The sequence below is a fragment of the Emydura macquarii genome, unplaced genomic scaffold, assembly GCF_026122565.2.
Source record: "Emydura macquarii macquarii isolate MOO-44397 ecotype Brisbane River unplaced genomic scaffold, CSIRO-AGI_Emac_v2 contig_3108, whole genome shotgun sequence".
Lineage (NCBI taxonomy): Eukaryota > Metazoa > Chordata > Testudines > Chelidae > Emydura > Emydura macquarii.
Window position 1 is genome coordinate 4,645,041 of NW_027133245.1, and position 20,286 is coordinate 4,665,326.

Below are 20,286 nucleotides of genomic sequence, written 5' to 3' on the forward strand. Positions count from 1 at the left end.
TCTGCAAATCAGGCATACCGTGTCTCACTGGTATTCACACTAATCACGAAGTGTCCAAAATCAACACTTGCGTTGTCCAGGAAAGGGCTGGGCAGTACAAGATGTACAATTCTGGAGGGAAGTCAGACTGGAAATTTGCTGGTGTTGCTCCACAGTGTAATTCATGAGTGGCTGGCTATAGTACTCATACAACACAGCTGGGAGTAATTTACATGTTGGAGGAGGTGTGAAAGCAAGCCAGTAATGATTGCTCTCAGCAAAGCATTGTAAAATGCACCGCAGGCTGGAGAACTGAGGGGACACAGCCATTCAACAGTCCAGATTGTACCCTGGGTAATGTCACACACATCTTTGATAGTTTTGGCCCAGTTTCTGCTTCCTTATGCACCCAAGTAGTACCTCCACATGTAGTCTTATTGCTTTCAGTGGGACTATATGCAGAGCAAGGATGGCAGAGTCTGGCCCCTTATAAATTTAAGTCTCAATGTTTGGACACACGAGATCATTTTGAGTCTTAAAGGGATTTGAGTAAAAGCAGACGCTTTGATTTGAAAAAAGATATCAATTCTAAATGAAGGCTATCTGAAAAGTGACTTGAAATACCAGTTATATCTCCCCTTATTTAGGAGGCAAAGTGAGCTGGTGAAATTAGCGGATATTCTCGTTTTACAAAGTACCATTCACACAAGTAACCAGGCATTCCAAAAATAATAATGAATAGCAACAGAAGTATTAACAAGTTGGAGTAGGAGGGCAACTTTGACTAAGAACACCATTGAGGCTTATCTCTAAAGAACACAGAAGCAGTGTTTTTTGATTCATGCTTTAAGAAAAGGAGTCTGGGACAGAGCCATTCTACCCTATCTCAAATACAAAATTGAGGCAGCAATGTTCATTATAGGACCGCTTTAAAATATAATTGCCTGTTTTGTTCCCATATCCTTTTTTGGATTCGCCACACTCCTCAGGGCACTACAAAGTTTTTATAATACTACAGCAAACAAACTTGTTACAAGACACTCAATTATTTGTCTCAGCAGTGCCTTCTCTGACACACCCTTATTAGTGTTTTCAGTGTAATCATGACCTTCAGTTTCCATTAATATAATTTTTTCCCATTTTTATATAACACTTCTACTAGGCAATGAATTTTCATTTGCACTCGTCTTATTAGTAAACACAAATTCCAGACTCCATGTAAATCCCAGACTACAATATTCATGTCTATTCATGTCTTCATTCTATAGTCTCTGAAGTCTCTAATGTTTTAATGGCTTTATTTATACAAGCTCTGAACCATCGGATGTTTATTTATTCCTTTGGTGACACTGAACTGAGTAAGTCTAGTCTGAGAGGATTCTTAAGCATAATTACAGAATCAAAATAGGCCTGACTTAGCCCTGGTCTACACTACAAACATACAGCAATATAACTACATCGCTCAAGGACGTGAAAAATTCACATCCCTGACTGACACAGTTATACTGACTTAACTCCCAGTGTAGACTGTGCTATGTCAATGGGAGTGCTTCCCCATCGCCACAGCTCTTCCACTTCTTCAGAAGTGGAGTACCTATGCCAACGGGAGAAGCCCTCCCATTGAGTAGGTAGTCTCTTCACTAAGCGCTACAGTGGTGCAATTGTACAGCTGCAGTGCTGCAAGTGTAGACAAGCCCTTACTCTGGGATATTTATTTCCCCTACTCCCCAACTTCAGTAATAAACTAAATATGCCAGTGTTAAATTTCAGATAAGAGATGTACCAGATTAATCTCCGATGTATTAAAGGCCCTATTCACTTCAATTCTCTCATCTTGAAAGTGAAGTAGAAAACTCCAGGTGCATGGTTTCTTGTTGCATCCTTTTCTTATACTGGGATTTGCCGGTCATACAGGTTTATTCTTTCTCCTTCTCATCATGAAGCTGTATTTTGGTTTAAGACACAAAACTGACTCAAATTCAGAGTTTCAGAAGGGATTTCTATACATTTCTTAGTGTTTTTCCCCAAGATTTCTTTTCAACATGGAAGCAGTTTCATATTGTTAGAGGACATGAAAGTCAGGAGTTTGGGTTCACAGTTACTGACTCACTGACTTTGGGCTAGTGACAATTTTGTGCCTCACTCTCCTCCTGTGTAAATTGCATTAACTACCTTTGTGAAGGTATTTGAAATTTGAACCATAAAAAGCATCGTGAAGTGTGCAGTATTGTGGTCAAAATGGTCCTGTTTATAAGTGAAGTTCAGACTTTATACAATCATCCAAGTGGCCCTGAGTGGAGAGAGTGAAGAAAGGGGCTTCTTTCCATTTACTCTTTCACCTTTAATTTATAAGCATAAGGTCTGTTCATTTTCTTGTCCACTATTTCTGCATTTCCCTGAAGACAATCCAGGAAATAATCAGAAATCATAGGTGTTGAAAAGTTCTTTGAAGCCTATCTAGGAGGCTTTTGATTACTTGGTCTAGCAACACATTCTGAAGCAGAAGCACCTCTTTTCAGTACCTTTCACAATGAACCTGTACTAAAGCCCTTTTATTAGGCAACCTTCTCTGCCTGGAGACCTCTGAAGTATCCCAGTGTATGAGTACAACAGAAGGCCACCTCACTCAAATAACTCAGTCATTTCACTGAAGTTGTTTCATTGTATTTAAATCTATTTAAGTTATCCATTTCATACTGCATATTCAATATGATTAACAATCTTAAATTTGATTAAAAATTATAAAGGGTGGATAAGTAAAGGTAAAGCTTTTTGGTCAGTGAGCCATAGCATTTGCATTATAGACATAACCTTAGAACAATTTCAGTTGATTTGCTTCCAATGGCTGCTTATGGGACCTGAATTTCATGAGTCTTAGTATGCCTCAGTCTATTGGGGGAAATAATGTTGTATCCTTACTACAGCCATACCCACTGAGATACACCATTCACTGAAGAAAGATACTGAAAATAGTGATTTCTAAATCCTCAGATTGGAATTTCCTAAGTTTTCTATGACTTTTGAAATCCAACTTGATAATGTCATAGCTGCACAGAGTTGAGCACTCAATCAGGAATGCAAAAACTGCTGCTTGACCACCCACTTCCACATCTGTTTTAAATCACACTTCCTGTATCTCATGCTTACATTACTTCTCATAATTGTGGAATAGAAGAGACTGCCTGAATATCTCCTTCTTAGTTGTCATGCCTCTGGAGTTTAGTTTCTCATCATCCTCTCAGCCACATGGGTTCCAACCAGCAAATTCTTCTGGGGTATGTCCCGAGGATGCATCTTACTGTAAACCATTACTGTGAATCAAAATTCCAATCCTCTTCTTGCTACTGTTCAAGGACTGACAGCAGTGTCTATTCCTCATCCAACATTTCTCTAGCCTTTCTGTTCTCTACTCAGTTTCAATACTTATTTCTATAGCACAGTTATTTCTCAAGAGCCCCCACAAAAGTATCTTATTCTTAACTTCCGGTTTTACGTAAGTAATGGCCAGATAAACATTCTATTTTAAGTACACCCGCCCTGATCCTAAATATGACACAAACATCCAATAATTTCAATTTATGTATCACTTAAAAACATGACTTAGGCTAAATGGAAAGATCTATGCTAGTATCACTGCAGAGGCCACATCAAGTAATTCAAACCACTACCACAATGCACTTCATTTTCACCTAAAAGATAAGCCTCAACAGAATAGCTTCAGAGTTTGAAGTTTAAGAAAGTAGATTTACTCTAGCTAATCCAATATAAGTAGAAGACTAACTCTAGATATGTCATTCTATTTCTATTAGTGTTAGAAAATAGATTTTTTATTGACAGTGAATTTCAAAAGGTGAAGCCCAACCAAAATTTTGCTTTGAACTAAAGTGAGTTCATTGGTACTTCAAATCTTTAAAGTCAAAGCCAATCATTGGCATTTTAATTCAAATGGGATGAAAAACCTGTTCTATCATATTTAATGGTTGTCAGAATAATCAGCAATATCTAAGTGTATTTTACTTCTACACAAAGTAGGGATAATTTTTTTTATTTTACAGCAAAAAGTACCCAATTACCATTTTAGGAAGCAACAAGGAGATTTGAGCATTGGCTGGGAAGGCTTAGGAGGATAAAGTGGACAGATTTTCAGCACATTATCCGCAACATGGAGCGTCCTCATTCTCACCAATAGAAATCTTTTGCAAAACTAGGTTATGACAGTACAGTTTGGGGTTCAGATTTGTTTGTATGTAACAAACTGTGGTTCCTACTGAGTTTACTACTGACCCATTATATTCCAGATCTTTCAAGCTAGGTTTGTGGTTTCTATTAATAAGTAACTTAACATTTACCATATTCCTAGAAGATTAATATAGTGAATTGATAAGGAGAAGTAATACAAAGGGTTAGTGAATAATCAACTGAAAACTGCACTGCTCCAATTTTTTTTAAACCTGCTACAGTTACAACCCCCACTTACTAAGATTACTATGACAGAAGGAGAAATTTTTAGTTTTATTCTGCATTTGATAGCACTGACCATTGTCAATTTCATTGTTTCCCTTTCCTGCTTCCCTTCTTGGTATTAAAAAACAGGAAAGCATGATTATAAAGCCACAAAAATTGGCAAGGGACAAAAGAACAGGTATAACAACATTTAACTGACTAGATTTCAATTTGATGTGTCCTTTTAACACTGCAAGTGCACACACATTTATCTTTTAACAATTGTCAGTCCAGTTTCTGAAGTTCACGTCAGATACCTTGCTCATTTCCAGTAAATATTCTAAGCTGCCAAGAAGATTACTGTCCTGCATTAGTTTGTTGTAGCAACGTTACAACAATAGTTGGCATAAAGTTACAACAATAGTTACCAGGAATTCAGTAACTTTGCCAAGTAAAAACTGGGTTTTAGAATTTTTACATCAAGAATTCTCAAATCTTAAACTGGGTAGCCACGCTTCAAGCATATCATATTTATAAAGACTACCTTTAATTAACCTTAAATCTAAATGTAGAAATTTATGCAAATTCTGATTGCTGAAGAGCTTAATGGTTGACTGATGATTTCCTAATTTTGACAAATACACAGTAATGCTTCTACATGAGGGCATTAAAGGTAGATTTAGGGCTTAAACACAACTTTGGGGCTAATCTCTATCAGTACTGCATCATTACTAGATCTGATTTAAGAAAGATATTGACAGAGTGCCCTCCTTTTATTTTACTCCAACGGGGCTGGGTGGATTTGTAGACTGTTCTCCCAAGAATTTTAGTTAACAGCATTTCCATAAAGTAGATTTTTAGTGGAGGAAAATGCAGTAAGTTATTTCAATCATGTGGAAGTTTACTAGGCACCAGGACTTCAGTTAAACTCTGGCTATCAAGAGAATAGGAGATTCAAAATTCAATATTTGTAAGATCTGTGGTTGTTAGTATAACCTTTAATAGCAGGCATCTTCTGAAGTGATAAGTCCATTACACTGGAGTTTGAGTCAATTATCTTAATCAATTCACAGACTTAAATTTCCTCTTGAAGTTGGCTTCAGTTGCAACATTCTGAGGTTCAGCAGAAGAAGATTTGCAACTAATGGCATCCAAGTTAATGGTGTGGCAGAGGAACAAACATATGTGACCAAAACAGTAGAGGTGAAGATGTGTGTGATGACTACGGTAAGACTAAGTACAGAAGAAGTCTAGCAATATTGTGGAAAATGGGGTATTATCATCCTTTGAACAAACAACACTTAAGGGCTGAACTCTTCTCTGAAGATGCAAGAAAGATCCGGATCTGGAAATAAACCTGGACTCAGAAATTCTAGGCTGGAGGAAAATAAGATGAGTAAGAGGGATCAGTGATTACTAGACTTGAGACCAAAAATGGTACAATATTCTTAGATAAAATACTAAAAGGTAATTATCCTGCAAGGAAAGAATGATTCACACTTTTAGCCAGTTTGTTAAAACCACCACACTAAGAAATCATTAACCATATATTTCAAAAAGCTAACTAAGGAACAGTTAGACATTTATCAGTCCTCAAATATTGCAGGATATCACTTGCATTTGTGCTGCAACAACTGAAGCACATAGCTTAGGAATGGATAACAATATGGAATTAAATTTGGGTTTTTCCTTTGAATAAAAATTAGATTTTTTTCCTAATCTTTTACACTGCCATGTTAACAATGCAACTATTGTTGTCAAATTTAGGCTACACTAAAGTAAAATATACTTTTAAAATTATTCCAGTTTAGAAACGTGAGGTCTCCCACCCCAATTTTACTCTAAATTGCAGTGAATTGGGTTTCTAAAATCTACTTTTGCGTCAGTTAAACAGATAACCAATTAATGCCTTCAAGTTTAATTGTTATCCAAATCTGTTTTTCCTGTGATAAATGCAGCCACCACCACTGTAGCACTTTTCAGGGTTACATCACTACCACTTGCTCACAACAGGAAGGAGTCCTGTGTGCCCATTAAGGAAAACACTCCCCAGTCAACAGCAACATAGGCACTCTCCTCTGGGCTCCCTCCAGCTCTTCCCTAATGCAGGCTAGTAATTTACACACCCCACTTCGTTACACTCAGGTGCTCAAGTCCCCTCTCTTCTGAGCACCTGCAGTGTACACTGATTTGCTGCCTCCTTTCTGAGTAGTGCACCTCAGTTCAACACTCTTAGCATGAAGCACTTGGACTTGTTTATGTAAAACCAAACTGAAGTTCATTTAACAGAGCTTGAGGTAAAGATTCAAATAGAAGCAAGAATAAGGATTTGGAAACAAAGTTACAAGAAGAAAAACAAAGAGGCAATCTATAGCCTACCTATACTTAAATTACTTTCCTGTCTAAAAGTATTACTCACCCCACAGTTGACAAGCTCTGCAAAGGTTAAGCCCAAAAAGTTGGGATCCACTTTTCATGGAACCTTCACCCCCAACCTTGCTACCCACTGACAGTCTTGTCCTCTTTCTTTTATACAATTACAGACTAATGTCCTTCAATTCAGAGGTCCCCATTCAGAGACTTTTACTGGGGTTCTCTTATCCTTGTAACCTGCATCTGGTCCAGACTGTAAACACAAACTGGCTCAGTCGACAGATGTCCATTGTCCTCATGTTGATTGGGTTAGCTCTCAGATTTTCCCTCATCAGGTGACAGGTTTCACTCCCAACAGGTTTGGAACATAATATTTTATATGCTAGATTGAAACCTGGCAATGGAGGAGGGTCTCAGAGTCTGGACTCCAGCCCAAGCCCAAACACCTACACTGCCCGAGTCACTTTACCTGGGCTCAGACTCACTGCCACAGAGTTCTGTTTGGGTTTTTTTGCGCTATATAGATGCACCCTCTTAATCAAATGAAGACTTGTTACGTGTACAAATTAAATATTCAGAGGCCTTACTTGATTCAGAACACTGCACCAAATTCAAGCAAAGACCACTGTATTTGGATAGCCTTACCTCCGACTGTAGGTGCTGGATCACAACTGTTAATGCTTCAAACTTCTGGTTACTGCTTGCCAAGAATTTCTTCAAATGCAGGATAATTCCATTTTGGTGCTCACATTTTGTTTTGTATTGCGCCAACTCAAGTGTTTTTGTGTCAGTTGAATGCACATCTGGAGAGGTTTGTGTCTGTATGCACGAACTTTTTGGACTCCTCTGCTTGCCTTTGTCAACTGGAATTAAAAAGAGAGATGACATTTTGAACCATTCATGTTTGAATTCACATTACTAAGTATCGAAGCTGGAGGTTAAAACACAAAGGAAATAGAAACAAACACTTAAAGAACATTTCTGCAGCAACTCTGAGTTAAAAGGGTTACTTTTTAATAGCATTATGGTCTTGTGGATACGGAACCATACAACACCTTCAGAGTTCTAATACCGCAAAAGCCATATAAAATTGAAATTGCTCTTAATGAGCATACGTTTGAATTTGTTCACTGAGCTGCGTTTTAGCAAGCTCTTTACACTGAAATTTTGACTAGCATTTTCATAGAATTGAAATGGTTCTAAAGCTTCCCCCCCAAAAACCTCTAAATTTGTCTAGGGGATTGTCTAATTTTCATACATTAGATGCCCATGCATTTTCCAGATCTGCAACAATTTCACATTTCCCGAACTATAAGTTATCAAATATACTGAAGCATTCTCCCTACATATATTTGATTCCTTTCATGCTTTAATTTCCACTGTAAGATTCCACAGTCTTCAGTTCACATTTACCTTTTATCAGTCAAAGGTCTTGAAGCACTTTTCTTAGTATTAATAGCTTCAGTCATGGATCAAGTACTTATTTAAAAGTTATCAAACATCCAATTCACTTCAAGCTTCCCCTATCCCATTATGCACAGTCTGAGGATTACACCTCATTTAATATTCTAATGTTCCAAACTCCGATATTAACCAGCACTACATCATGTCATATCAGAAGAGACCAAAATCTCTAAATTCAATATTTGATTCTTGCAACTGCAGGTGTACAAGGTTTCTCTACTGCCTTGTATTTGGAAAGTCAGCAGTGCGTGCATACCTGTGTAAGCAGAGCCAGTGTCTCCCTTTAATTCTCGCAGGCTGTGAGCAAATCCTATAGTAAACAATCTGATGCAATATATAAATATCCCAAGGTAGTTTAATGAAAACATCAAAGCAAATGAGCTTTTAGTTTAACTATCAAGATTAACTGGAGTTCAAGTTGAGAATCAAAATTTGTAATGATTCAAGAGAAAGATTTGATAGGAAAAAACCAAAAAAGAGTCCAAAATTTCTTATGAATGATAATCAGTATTTCATAAAACCCTTGTGTGAACTGGTTGAGAACCAGTGTGTTGGTTACTAGCAGTACTGATACATTAGACTAACAATTCAATCTTGAGTGGCTTGAAACACTGAAACAATAGTTATAAAAAGAGAAAACTAGTCCACTCTTTTTAAATGAGTGCTAACTGGAATGCCAATGATAACTTTAATGGTCAGTGTTGCTACATGCTTTGATATGCAGTGAAATAGCCAAGGAAGAAGCATCATTAGGAATGTCTACACCAGCGTTTCTGATGGCAGGAGTGGCAGTCAAGAACTTGTAGGGGAAAGGGTATGTGGGGAAGATGTACACATTACCTTGGAGGGAAAGAGCATGACTGGTTTAATTTTCCTGAAGGAGGACTCTGCTTTCAAATGTTTTGGCAATTGCTGTAAATCAGTGGTTTTCAACTGGGGGGGAGGGGGGAGGGAGAAGAGGGAGTGACTGTACCACTTGGGGTACACAGATCTTCCAGAGGATACATCAACTCATCTAGATATTTGCCTAGTTTTACAACAAGTTATATAAAAGGACTAGCGAAGTCAGTTCAAACTAAAATTTCATACATAAATGACTTGTTTGTACTGCTCTATGCACTGTATCAGTGTTTCTCAACCTGGGTGTTGCAATTTGTTTTATAATTACATGGTAAAAATGAGAAAGTTAGCAAATTTTCAGTAACAGTGTGCTGTGACACTTGTGTTTTTATGTCTGATTTTGTAAGCAATTAGTTTTTAAGTGAGGTGAAACTTGGGCTATTCAGGACAAACCGGCCTCCTGAAAGGGATATACTAATCTGGAAAGGTTGAGAACCACTGTCTCAGAGCTCAGCTTCTTCTGTTACTCTCTGGTCACTTTTTGAAGTTTCTTCAAACCATAACAAAGCCAACAGAGATTTGTCCTTGTCCCTCCTTGTTTTATCAGCCAGTCTTTCACACTCCGTGGGGACTTCCCTCCACCCCACACACACACTTTGGAAAATTCTAGTATTGCACTGGTAACAAATCAGTCCTACTTTAATACAATCTGAATCTAAAACCCCATATCAGTGACTAAGATACCGTTTAATGGCTTTTTTGAGAGTTAACAGAAATAAGCCCATTGCCTCAGTCAGACTTCTTTCTAACGAACAAGTATCTGCCATAAAAAAACCTCCTAGCTTGCAAGCAGAACAATGATGAGCAAGGGGTTATTGTTTTGGGAGAAAGAAATTACATCAAATACTGTCTCTTAACTGAGATTTCAAAACCGGTGCAAAGCAAAAGCAGACCACATGTGACACAGGATTCCCAGTATTCCGCCAGACTGAATTTATCACAGAAATCCATTAAAGCATCGGTCAAACCCTGGTGTTCAGGCTGCCAAATCATTTCCCTAGTCACTTGATCGAAATGTGACAAAGCTAACTGGGTACTGGTGACAAGGCTTTAACACACAAAATGTAGTCCATTTCAATGTGAAGACATTCCCTCAAGCGCTTTTGTTGCATAAGGGTCACTATACCACAACAGCCTTTATGTTCAAGGCCTCTCTGCAAGCGGGAACCTTTAACAATCGTGTGTAAGATGCTCTATGGATAAAGATCACACAGTCCCTCCCATTTCTGATTATGACTTTATGTACCTCTGGGCAGGTCAATTCTACTTGCTCCTGATGTGAAGGCCTCAGAGCTGTACAGGAAGCGCTGAACCTCAAACAAAGCCAAATCATAGTTGCATTGAAACAGTGGTATATAAGGAAGTGTGACAACATGAAACAACATTTAGCATAGATTCCTGTTAAAGCCCAGAAAATTGAGGGAGATTTCAATTATCAAAATGAGGATCAAGATAGGCCAAAAAGAGTAAGGTGGATTTGGTGAGTAACTCATACAGCAAGTTAGCCTCCTGAACATAAGGTCTTTTCCCTTTAATCATGTCCCAAAAATCTCTTCTAAATTAAGCCTAATATGTGACAGTATCACAAGACGACATCCAGTTCATTTTTAAATTCAGTGCGTCTACTGCCATTGCACTTTTGATCATTAAACACTACAGACTATTCCAGATCTCATAAGCAGTGTAACCAGACAGAATCATTGATCACCTAGACCACTGTGCTCTTCTGTTAACATACAAGGAACCAGATATTTTATTAAACTGCACCCATCTGGTCAGTGCCTATTGGCTAGAGCGCTAAATACCTATATCTCTGGGGAAAATGCATAGTTGAGGGCTGTCCTGAGAACTCTTCCTAGCCTCAGAGATCTACCCGGTGTCAGTAACCAGGACATGGGTGGTTGCGCCTAGTTGTCAGAGCTGGAGTTGGTAGTCAGAAATCAGAGTGAAGGGTTGAAGGCCAGGAACCAGAACCGGGTTACCAGGAGTGCTCCAAGCTAGGGGCAAGTCTGGGGCCAAGGTAAAGACAGAAGCTACTGTAGCCACAGGCAAATACTTTGAGCAGCCACTGAACTGCTGCAGCTGGGCTTAAGACCCCGTCTGCTGGCTTTCAATAGAACAGGCAATGTAAGCCCATCAGGCAGCCTACTACAGGCCAGCTCGTTAGATTGCCTAGAGACTGGCTCTGCTGCAGGCTCTGGCTTCTGACACCTTGGACTCTAATACTACAATTGTCTGGCTGACTGAATGCAGCTGCCATTAGGTTGAAGCTGATCCACCTCTTTGTGAAAGCTTTTTTTTTAAATTAAGGAACTGGTTCTCCTGACTCCACTGGGTGTCTGACCAATCTGATATGAAATTGTGAAGGTGGAGAAAATGAAGAGCTATTCTTTCTCTAGGGTGTATCCCATATACTAGTTACATTTAAGAACCTACATATTACAGGAGTGATTATGTTCTTTGTAAGGTCTTACCCAAGCTACACCTCTGAGTGGCTTGGTCCATGTTGCTTTAACAAAACATTCCTACCAAATGTTACATCTGTGAGCTTAGTTGCTGAATAGCAACTGAAATTCTGTCCCCCATGAATAGTTAAGCTTTGGGATGTGGCTAAGCTTATCCAGTTGAGAATTTCTACAGCCTTTCTGGGTTTTATAGAACCAAACCAGAACCTTCTTGAGTTACCCCACCTTATTTTATTGGTATGTGTACACTCAAACACCTGCAGCTGGCCCACATCAGATGACTCAGGCTCACGGGGCTCGGCCTGCAGGGCTATAGAATTACAGTATAGACATTTAGGTTTGATCTGGAGTCTGGGCTCTGAGTCCCACCCCTTTTTGCAGGACCCCAGCTCTTGGATGCTGGGACCCCATGAGGGGTGAGAGTTGCAGAGCTCGGGGTTCAGCCTTTATAGCCCTGCAGTCCCAACCAGAGTCAACTGACAGGACAGCTGCAGGTGTTTTACTGCAGTGTAGACAGATTTTATGGATTAAGGATATGATTTAATCAGAGAGGTCACAGATTCCATTACTTTAATAAACCTCCATGTCTTCGACCCTGTGGTGGGGAGGCTCCAACTCCAGCCCTATGCTGAGGGTGTTGGGCTTTCGTGATTTATTGTTTATTGCCCATGTCCTGCCCATGAATTATACTAAAAATATCCATTACAAAATCTTAAGCTTACCTATGAGTACATGGTAATACCATTTTACTTTAAACCGAGATTTTCCTTAGAAAGAGGATTTTTAAATATGGATAGAATTTCTAAAAAGCATTCCAAATAAGGCTAAATAAAATCACTCAGGATGCATTGGAGCAGAGACGATTTAACTTTTCACCTCCAAGCTTGGTAATTAGAGGGTCAAGTAAGAGTCAAGTTTTTCCTTACCCCAAACCATCCTCTTTTCATGTTTCTTCACCAAACTGCTAGTTTCTAGAGTGGTTTGAAGACCAACTTTCTCATCCAAGCATTCCTTGAGGTCCTTAAATCCTTGCTTCTGATCCTCTCGGTTATCAAGATCCAGGCTGGTCAAAGCTTTCTGACTTTTTTCCATTTTCTGGAAAACTTTAACAACATAGGTCAAATTGGTACTAATTTCTTCAATCAGATATACCAGATCAGCCTGGGCATTTAAAGTAACTTCCATTTCTTTCCTCACTGTCTGGACCTTCTCAAGGAGAGTTTTCATTTCCAATTGACTGGATTTAATCTCTGCCTTGAAAACATCTTTCAGCTGTCGCTGGCTTCTCTGTGCAGCTAGAGCTGTTCTGATTTCCTTTCGGGATTCTTCTATGCCATTTTTTAATTCCTTTTGGCCAGCTTTCATTGCTTCCTGGCTAGCTTTAATTTCTGCTATCATGGCTGGTAGACTCTCCATCTCTGCTCCAGCAGGAACAACAGATATTTTCCTGGATGTATTACTCCAAAGTGACAACAGCTATCACAGCTTCCAAGCCATCAGAAAGCACACCTGCAGGAAGGTACTACTTATAGGGAGAAGTGAGCAGGTAGCCCTCTGATGAAGTATCCTACTTCAGATTACAGTCAGTACACTTGATTGAAGACATTACGTAGAAGCAGAACACATCTGACAGGGCTCTGCGCAATAGCTCAGTCCCAGATTTCAACAACAGCATTAGTTAGTGTAACAGCTGCCTAATTTTGCCACACCCAACTTATTAAATCCTTTGCTGTCATCCACGTAGGTGGGAGGTCACTCCAAACAGTCACTTGTTCCGGGTGTCAATCAAAGGCAACAGTGGGAGTTGTTGCCAATATGTTGGCTTTTTTTTGCAACACAAGAGGCAGCCGCATGAGTTCAAAACCCCTCCCTCTTCAAAGGAAGGGCTCAAATCAAAGCTTTTTAACCGCACATAAGACTTTATTTCTCAAAGTTATTTAAATGACCTCAATACTACGCTGAACTGGGTGGCTCTACACTGTCCTTCTGGTGATGTTCCTATTTATGGATTTATTAATGAATAAATCCATGAGTGCCTTTGCCACAAACACCATCCCTACAACTAGTACTGCCTCGACAGTCTCAAGACCACATACTAACTGATAACAGGGCATCAGTTCTCCTCATCCCTGAAGTAAGCCCTCTAGTTCACAGTTGAGGCACAGTGGCAGAGCATCATGGGGAAGATTATCTATTCTATACTGTTTGATGTGTTTTAAAGGTCTTCATTCACAGGCCTAGCAACCCGGCACTTCGGAATGTTAACTTTGCTTTTTGAAAGCTCATGGGTAAATACAGACCTCTTAATAATTCTTGGTAAGTATATCTGCAAAACGTTTGATAGCAGACTGCCCAGGTATCTGGATATAGCATGAGACAGTTTACTCACTGCACTCTGATTTTGAAAATCCACTAACACAAGGGGCATGTTGGAGTGGATAATGAAGTACCCCTCTTTCAATTTACACATGAATTTCTTTTTGAAGTCTATCAAGTACTGAATCAATTAGCACACAATATTTGGGATGAGATTCTGGTGCAGCACAGAACTTGCAGTCTTGGGGGGGGAAGGGGAGAGAGGAAGCTAAGCTTTACACTTTTGTGCCCTCAGATTCCAGGGCTGCTTTGGGGGTCAAAACAACCCTCAAGTAATTTGGAGGGCCTGGAGGGGATTTGACCAAAATTATAGCACCCCATCCTGGCTGCCTATCGGTGGACAGCACTATCGAGAATCCCTGAAGCAATCTGCACAAGAATCCCAGCATTGACTTTAAGAAAAGATCACTTATGGAACAAGATGACTGGTTTCACAATTCAAAAAAATAGTGAGCAAACTTAGTATAAGCACACCCATGACCACCCTGTAAGTACGAGTCACTTTTTGGGTAGCATACACTCACATTTCAGGCTTCATAACCTGCACATCTATATTGGGAGAGTTGGAAGATGCAGTTTAGTCTTATTCTGATTAATTTAAGTTTTTCTTGATGAATCGTCTACATTCATATCCATGTACGGTAACCACCTAATCACTAAAGGTACATTCGATACACTGTAAAGGAAGCTACTTTGAATCTGAACACTAGACAAAAGGACTCCTATCAGTTCTAGGCACCTTGACAGTTATTCAAGATAGCAATCCATACAAGTATAAGAACTCGGCAGTATACCACCCACAAAATTAGATTAAATAAGCAAGTAATTCAATACAACAGAAGAGATGTGTCATCCCATACAAACATGCACCATCCCATACTCTCAGCCTTCCCTAAAAATCCTGATTAACAACAGTCTTAAGCATCAGCACCCTGGGAGGAAGCAGGAGAGTTCTAGAGCCAAGGACCCTGAAAAAGAATGCTTTGCCAGAAGCCCACTGACTTCAACATTGATGGGGCTACATTCAGAGAATGGTTCCATCTTAGATAGTAAGGCCATTTATTGTTTTTTATGGTTAAAACCCAAAAGCTTAAATTCACCTGGGGGACAATGAGACTCAGCACAGTTTCTGCAGCACTCGTGTCTTATGGTCATGACAGTATGCATTAGCTTAGCACATTCTGCACCAGTTTTATTTCCAGAATGGATTTAAAGGCAGAAGCTACACATGCAGGGTCACATGCCCCCCTAGATTTCCTGCCTGACTTGTACTGAACATGCTCACAGACAGAGCATGCTCCATAACACTGCTGAAGCTGGCACAGGTTGTCTCTGTTTAGAGGTGTAGTTCCACATAGAGTGCAATGCAGTAATCTAATTATGGTGAAAAAGGCATCATTTTGTGCCCAAGAAACAAAGTTGCAGCCTTCTATGCAGCCACAAGTACAAAGGCATCCCTACTATAATATAGTATTTGGATCAGCCTTTTACTGGCTGAGCTTGCAAAGCCATACACTCGGATGGCATGGTTGTCTGTGCAGAATTCTTCAATACTGCATCCAATCCGTTCCAAAGAATGTTCTAGACATCAAGAGTCAGAAGCCTACTGATTTTCAGGAAATCAGAATACGAAAAGGGGGAAAATGGAGGACACATGAACCCCATTTAGAATAGCCACAACCTCAAGCACCTCTGCAATTGTCTATAAGGACATAAGAATGGCCTTACTAGATAAGATCAATGGTCCTTCTAGCTCAGAGTCCTGTCTCTGACAATAGCCAGTTCAAACTAGTTAATGGCATCCATTAATGCCTTCCAGCATAATACCCGTCTCTCATCTCTGCCTATCCTCCAAATGACCTCAGGAAGAGCTTTGTGCAAGTCCAAAAGCTTGTTTCTCTCACCAACAAAAGTTGGTCCAATAAAAGATATTACCTCACCCATCTTGTTAAGCTCTATTGGGAGGATAAAGAAACAAGTGGACACCCTGAATGACTTATTTCCCAGACAAAGAATAATAGGGAGGAGGAAAGGAGGTGCACACAGAACCCTTGCCATGAGGGTGAAGAGTCACATGGAGACCCAGGCAGGAGGGAGGGGGCAGGGCGAGGTTGGCAGGGAGTTCCTGAGATAGAGGGAAGTGGGAGGGTGGCTTACAGGGTTAGTCAGTCCCCCCCCATCATGCCTCTGGTGTTCAGGGCAGCAATAAAGCTCCTCCACTCCTGTTTGTTTCTGGCAAGTCTTTCAATTGTTCCCCGGCTGTCCCACGTTTTTTAGGTCAGCTTCCACAGCTCTTCACCATGTGTTTTTGGGCAGAGTCATTTTTGCTTGCTTTCCGGTGTCCATCTTATTGCTATTCTGGTGATGAAATCAACTTCCCTTTGAAACATATGGCCAATCCATTTCCAACACCTTCTGGTAATGATGGTACTCATACCTTCTTGGCTACTCTGTATGAATAGATCTTGATCTGAGATTATTCTGGGATAAAAAGATATGGAGTATTTTTCTGAGGCAGGTTGTATGAAATGAAGATAGCTTGGACATGTCATACTTTGCCGTTTCCCAACATTCTGCACTATAAAGTAGGGTTCAAAGTACACAACTGATACATTTTGAGTTTAGTTTTGATGTTATATTTTGGTGATTTCTAGACTATATTTAAGCTCCTAAAAAGGTATTCCTGGCTTTGATTCTATTCCAAATATCCTGACTTGTTCCACCATCCTGGCTGATGGTACTGCCATGATATGTGAATGTTTCTACATTAGTGAGAACATACTCCTCCATCCGTACTGGTAATGGTGAGGCAACACTAAAAGTCATGGTATCTGTCTTATTGTGATTGATTTTCAGTCTTATTTGCTGGCTGAATATATTGAGTCAGGTTTTTTCTCTTGTAAATGGTGATGGGTATGTGTAAGAGAAAGATCATCTGCGAAGTCCAGATCTTCAAGGTATGAGAAGGATGCATTTAATACCTCGACAAGTCTTCTATGGTGCGCTGCATTACCCAATAAGTGGCAATGTTAAAAAGTTTGCAGACTTAACACACTCTTGTCATGCTCTTGTTAACTTCAAAACTGAACTCACTGTGATCGATGCTACCTGTAAAGTTGGAACAGAATGTTGAATGATATTAACTATATGAAGAGGGATTCCATAAACCCATAGAATATGCCATAGGCTGATACTGTGAATGCTGTCAAAAACCTTCTCAAAGTCTATGAAATTTATGTAAAGTTGTTGCCAGTCCAAGCATTGTTTTATTATATTTTGTAGAGTAAAGATCTGATCTGTGCATCCATGCCATTTCTGAAAACCAGCTTGCATTTTTCTGAGAATGTAATAACTAGAGTGGTATTACAGTTTTATCTGTTCCAAATAAGGTGGTATGTAAAATCATAGTTCAGCGTATATCAGAGACAGTCAATAGCAATCACTCACAGAGCTCCTTTCTTTGGTATCTTCACTATAACCCTATTGGTCAACTCATGTGGCATTTTTTCCTTTTTCCAAAAAAGAAGTCAAAGTGAACATGCAAAATCATATACATAAAACTTGGCAATGTTTTGATTAACCATAATATGTACAGGTAATTAAGTTCATTACCAAGCATTTTGAACATGTTTTCCAATATTTATGGTGCTTGTATAGAAACCCTATATATTCTCTTTATTTAGCTGAAAGCAGAAAGATAATCCATATTTATGTCATTCTACACATGAGAACAATAAATGTAGGAAGGAGTCGTCGTCCAACCAAGTGTCAGTCTGGCACCATTTTGAAGTTGTTGAACATAAACTGACTAGGGAACTGAAGAGTAATTCTACCTGTACAAATCTTCAATAGCCATAGTTATTGCTATTTAGTACCATGTTTAATTATACATGTTTGAACTTTTAAAGTAATAAGCCTAAATAAATAAAGACTGAATTTACAAACATGTACCTACTTGACTTGGGGAAGAATGGAAATTGAACAGGTAATTATCGGAGGTATGGGGAAAGAGAAACAGTCAACCAACAAATCTTTTCACCACTTCACCCTTGTCTTTCCTCTAAAAAAATTGGCTTTATGATTATTATAGGCAGAACTAGAAGCTGGGGGGGAAATTGGGACTGGTGGGGGAAATGGAAGCCAAGTTGTTTTTGGAAGTTTGGGGGATGGGAAGAAACAGCAACTGGTTGGGCATGGAGTCAGTTGAGGGGTGGAAAATGGAGGGAGTTGGAGTATATAAAGACCAGAAGCCAGGAAGAGAGTGGAGAATGGGACTGACTAGTTGACAAGACTGGGACAAGGAACCTTATTTCTTCTCTTTTACTCAAACAAACATCTGCCTTCAGGCTTATTTTAGTTTTAATGTGGCTGTTCACATATTAGCCTACAAATATTGATGATAAATTTGTGAAAAAATAGCCATTAAATACAATATTCTTTACAGTGTAGGTAACAGTCTGGACAATTAAGGTCAACTGTGTTTAATGAATTACAGAGCCATGAAATAATTAAATCCTGTTTGTGCACTGAACATGGAGATTTTTGTTTTATTAGCAATAGCAAAAACATTCTAGATAGAGGATGGCTGCCTGTGCTTCCAGAATAGTGAAATATATGGATATTTTGCTCTTCTACTGAAAAGTTAAGTGAAAATGATTTTTTTTTTTGGAAGAAAACTCTACACTGTCTGAATTAAGTCTACTAATTCCAAATATGTTTGGAAGGTAGCACAATATAGAAGGCAAATTGGGAAGTCTACTTGTTTGACTAGAGACTGATGAGGACAGTTATACTAATCTTCTGCTCCATATATTTTTCTTTGTTCCTTCCATAAGCAACTCCCAGAAGACAAGTGATACAGCATGACTAGCTGACAGCATTCCTTTCCTCTTGCAGATGCCATTCACATAATAAACAAAGCAAAGTTAACCCTATAACAAATAGAGGCAAAGGTTTGTCATTGAAAACAATTTTCCACTGAAGTGCACACATTTTTGAACACTGAAGCAGTCAGAGCGTTAGCCACCTTGATCTCCAGCTTTTGATCATCTTAGTATGCTTGCTGCATGACAAGTGTGATGTCCTGCTTGGGGTTCCTAGAACTGTGAGCCACTGTTACCCCTCTCAGCCTTAGCAAGTGAGTTTTGCTGTTGCTAAGTCATGTTAGCTTCCTGACTCACCAGCAAACTCTTCAGGATGCTGTCAATCCAAACCTCTCATTCAGGTAACCATCAGGTTCTCTCACTGGACACTCACAGAGTGCAAGTTCGCTGCCTCCAAAGAGAATGGACACACTCCAGCCTGTTAGGTTAGCTGAAGACTTGCACTTTAATACACAGCACAGATGCTTTGGTAATAAAACAAGAATGAGTTTATTAGTGAACAGAGATTTAAGTGATAAGCTACAAAAACACACTTTCAAGTGAAACTCAATTTCAGCAAGTTACAATCTACAGTTAGTTTCCAGCTGTCTGGGCCAAGAAGATCCACTTTTTCCATGAGCTCCAGGCTCCCTTTTGTCCCCTAGGCAATGGATCATTCAAGTGTCTTTTCGCCTCCCTTAACTCACTCCAAAGTTCACTGTCTGTTTCAAGAGCCAGAAAGGACTCCTGGGGTTGCAGGCTCTATGCCCCATTGTGATCATTAAGCAGTCATCACCCCCACTTGAGGTAAGGCATCTATACAACATTTACATAATGATTTCTAACAATGTATTTGTTACTCCTTGTCTCCCACTACAGAACATGGATTTCTTCCTAATTTACATGCTGTTGGTGGTGGTAGGCTGAAGGAGGGAGGGAAGAGAGTCTTGAAAATAAATATTTAATGAGCTTCAAAGAACTAAGCCTATTTAATCATAAGTTTAATACACAAACCTTGCAATAGACCAGGGGACATTTCAAACAGCCCATGCTCCCTGCTGGTCTGGAGCAATCCTCTTTTGAAGTAAAGTCCTTTAGCATGTTAAATACTCCACTGTCTCAGTTTCAATTCTGATTGCCAGGTACTATTTAGACAACATTAATTTCACTAATATTTGCATACCACCTACATTTCATATGGTAAATTTTCAAGTACTCACTGTTGCACTATCAACATTATAAACAAATTCTGGTTATTCAAGTGTGTCCATCTTTTCCAGCAATGAAATAATCAACTTCTGAGTGGCCCACAAAGATATGGGCTCTAGAGGTTTCGCAGCATAAAGCATATACAGAGACACCATAATATACTGTCACACAATTTGTCAGTCTTTCCATTTTTTTAAACACAAGAAACCATATAT

General features: G+C 39.3%; 1 protein-coding gene across 5 annotated transcripts in view; it reads right to left on the reverse strand.

The window, feature by feature from the left end:
* The window catches only part of MTUS1 (microtubule associated scaffold protein 1), a 175,764-nt gene that overhangs the window by 43,671 nt on the left and 111,807 nt on the right, over positions 1-20,286 (reverse strand). For 4 of the 5 annotated variants that reach the window (XM_067530554.1, XM_067530553.1, XM_067530552.1 and 1 more), the window contains one exon: positions 7,441-7,658. In XM_067530554.1, coding sequence (XP_067386655.1) covers positions 7,441-7,658 — 218 coding nt within the window. Of the gene's footprint in view, positions 1-7,440; positions 7,659-10,405; positions 10,883-20,286 lie in introns of those variants that run through there. The other variant, XM_067530555.1, reaches the window with a different exon arrangement.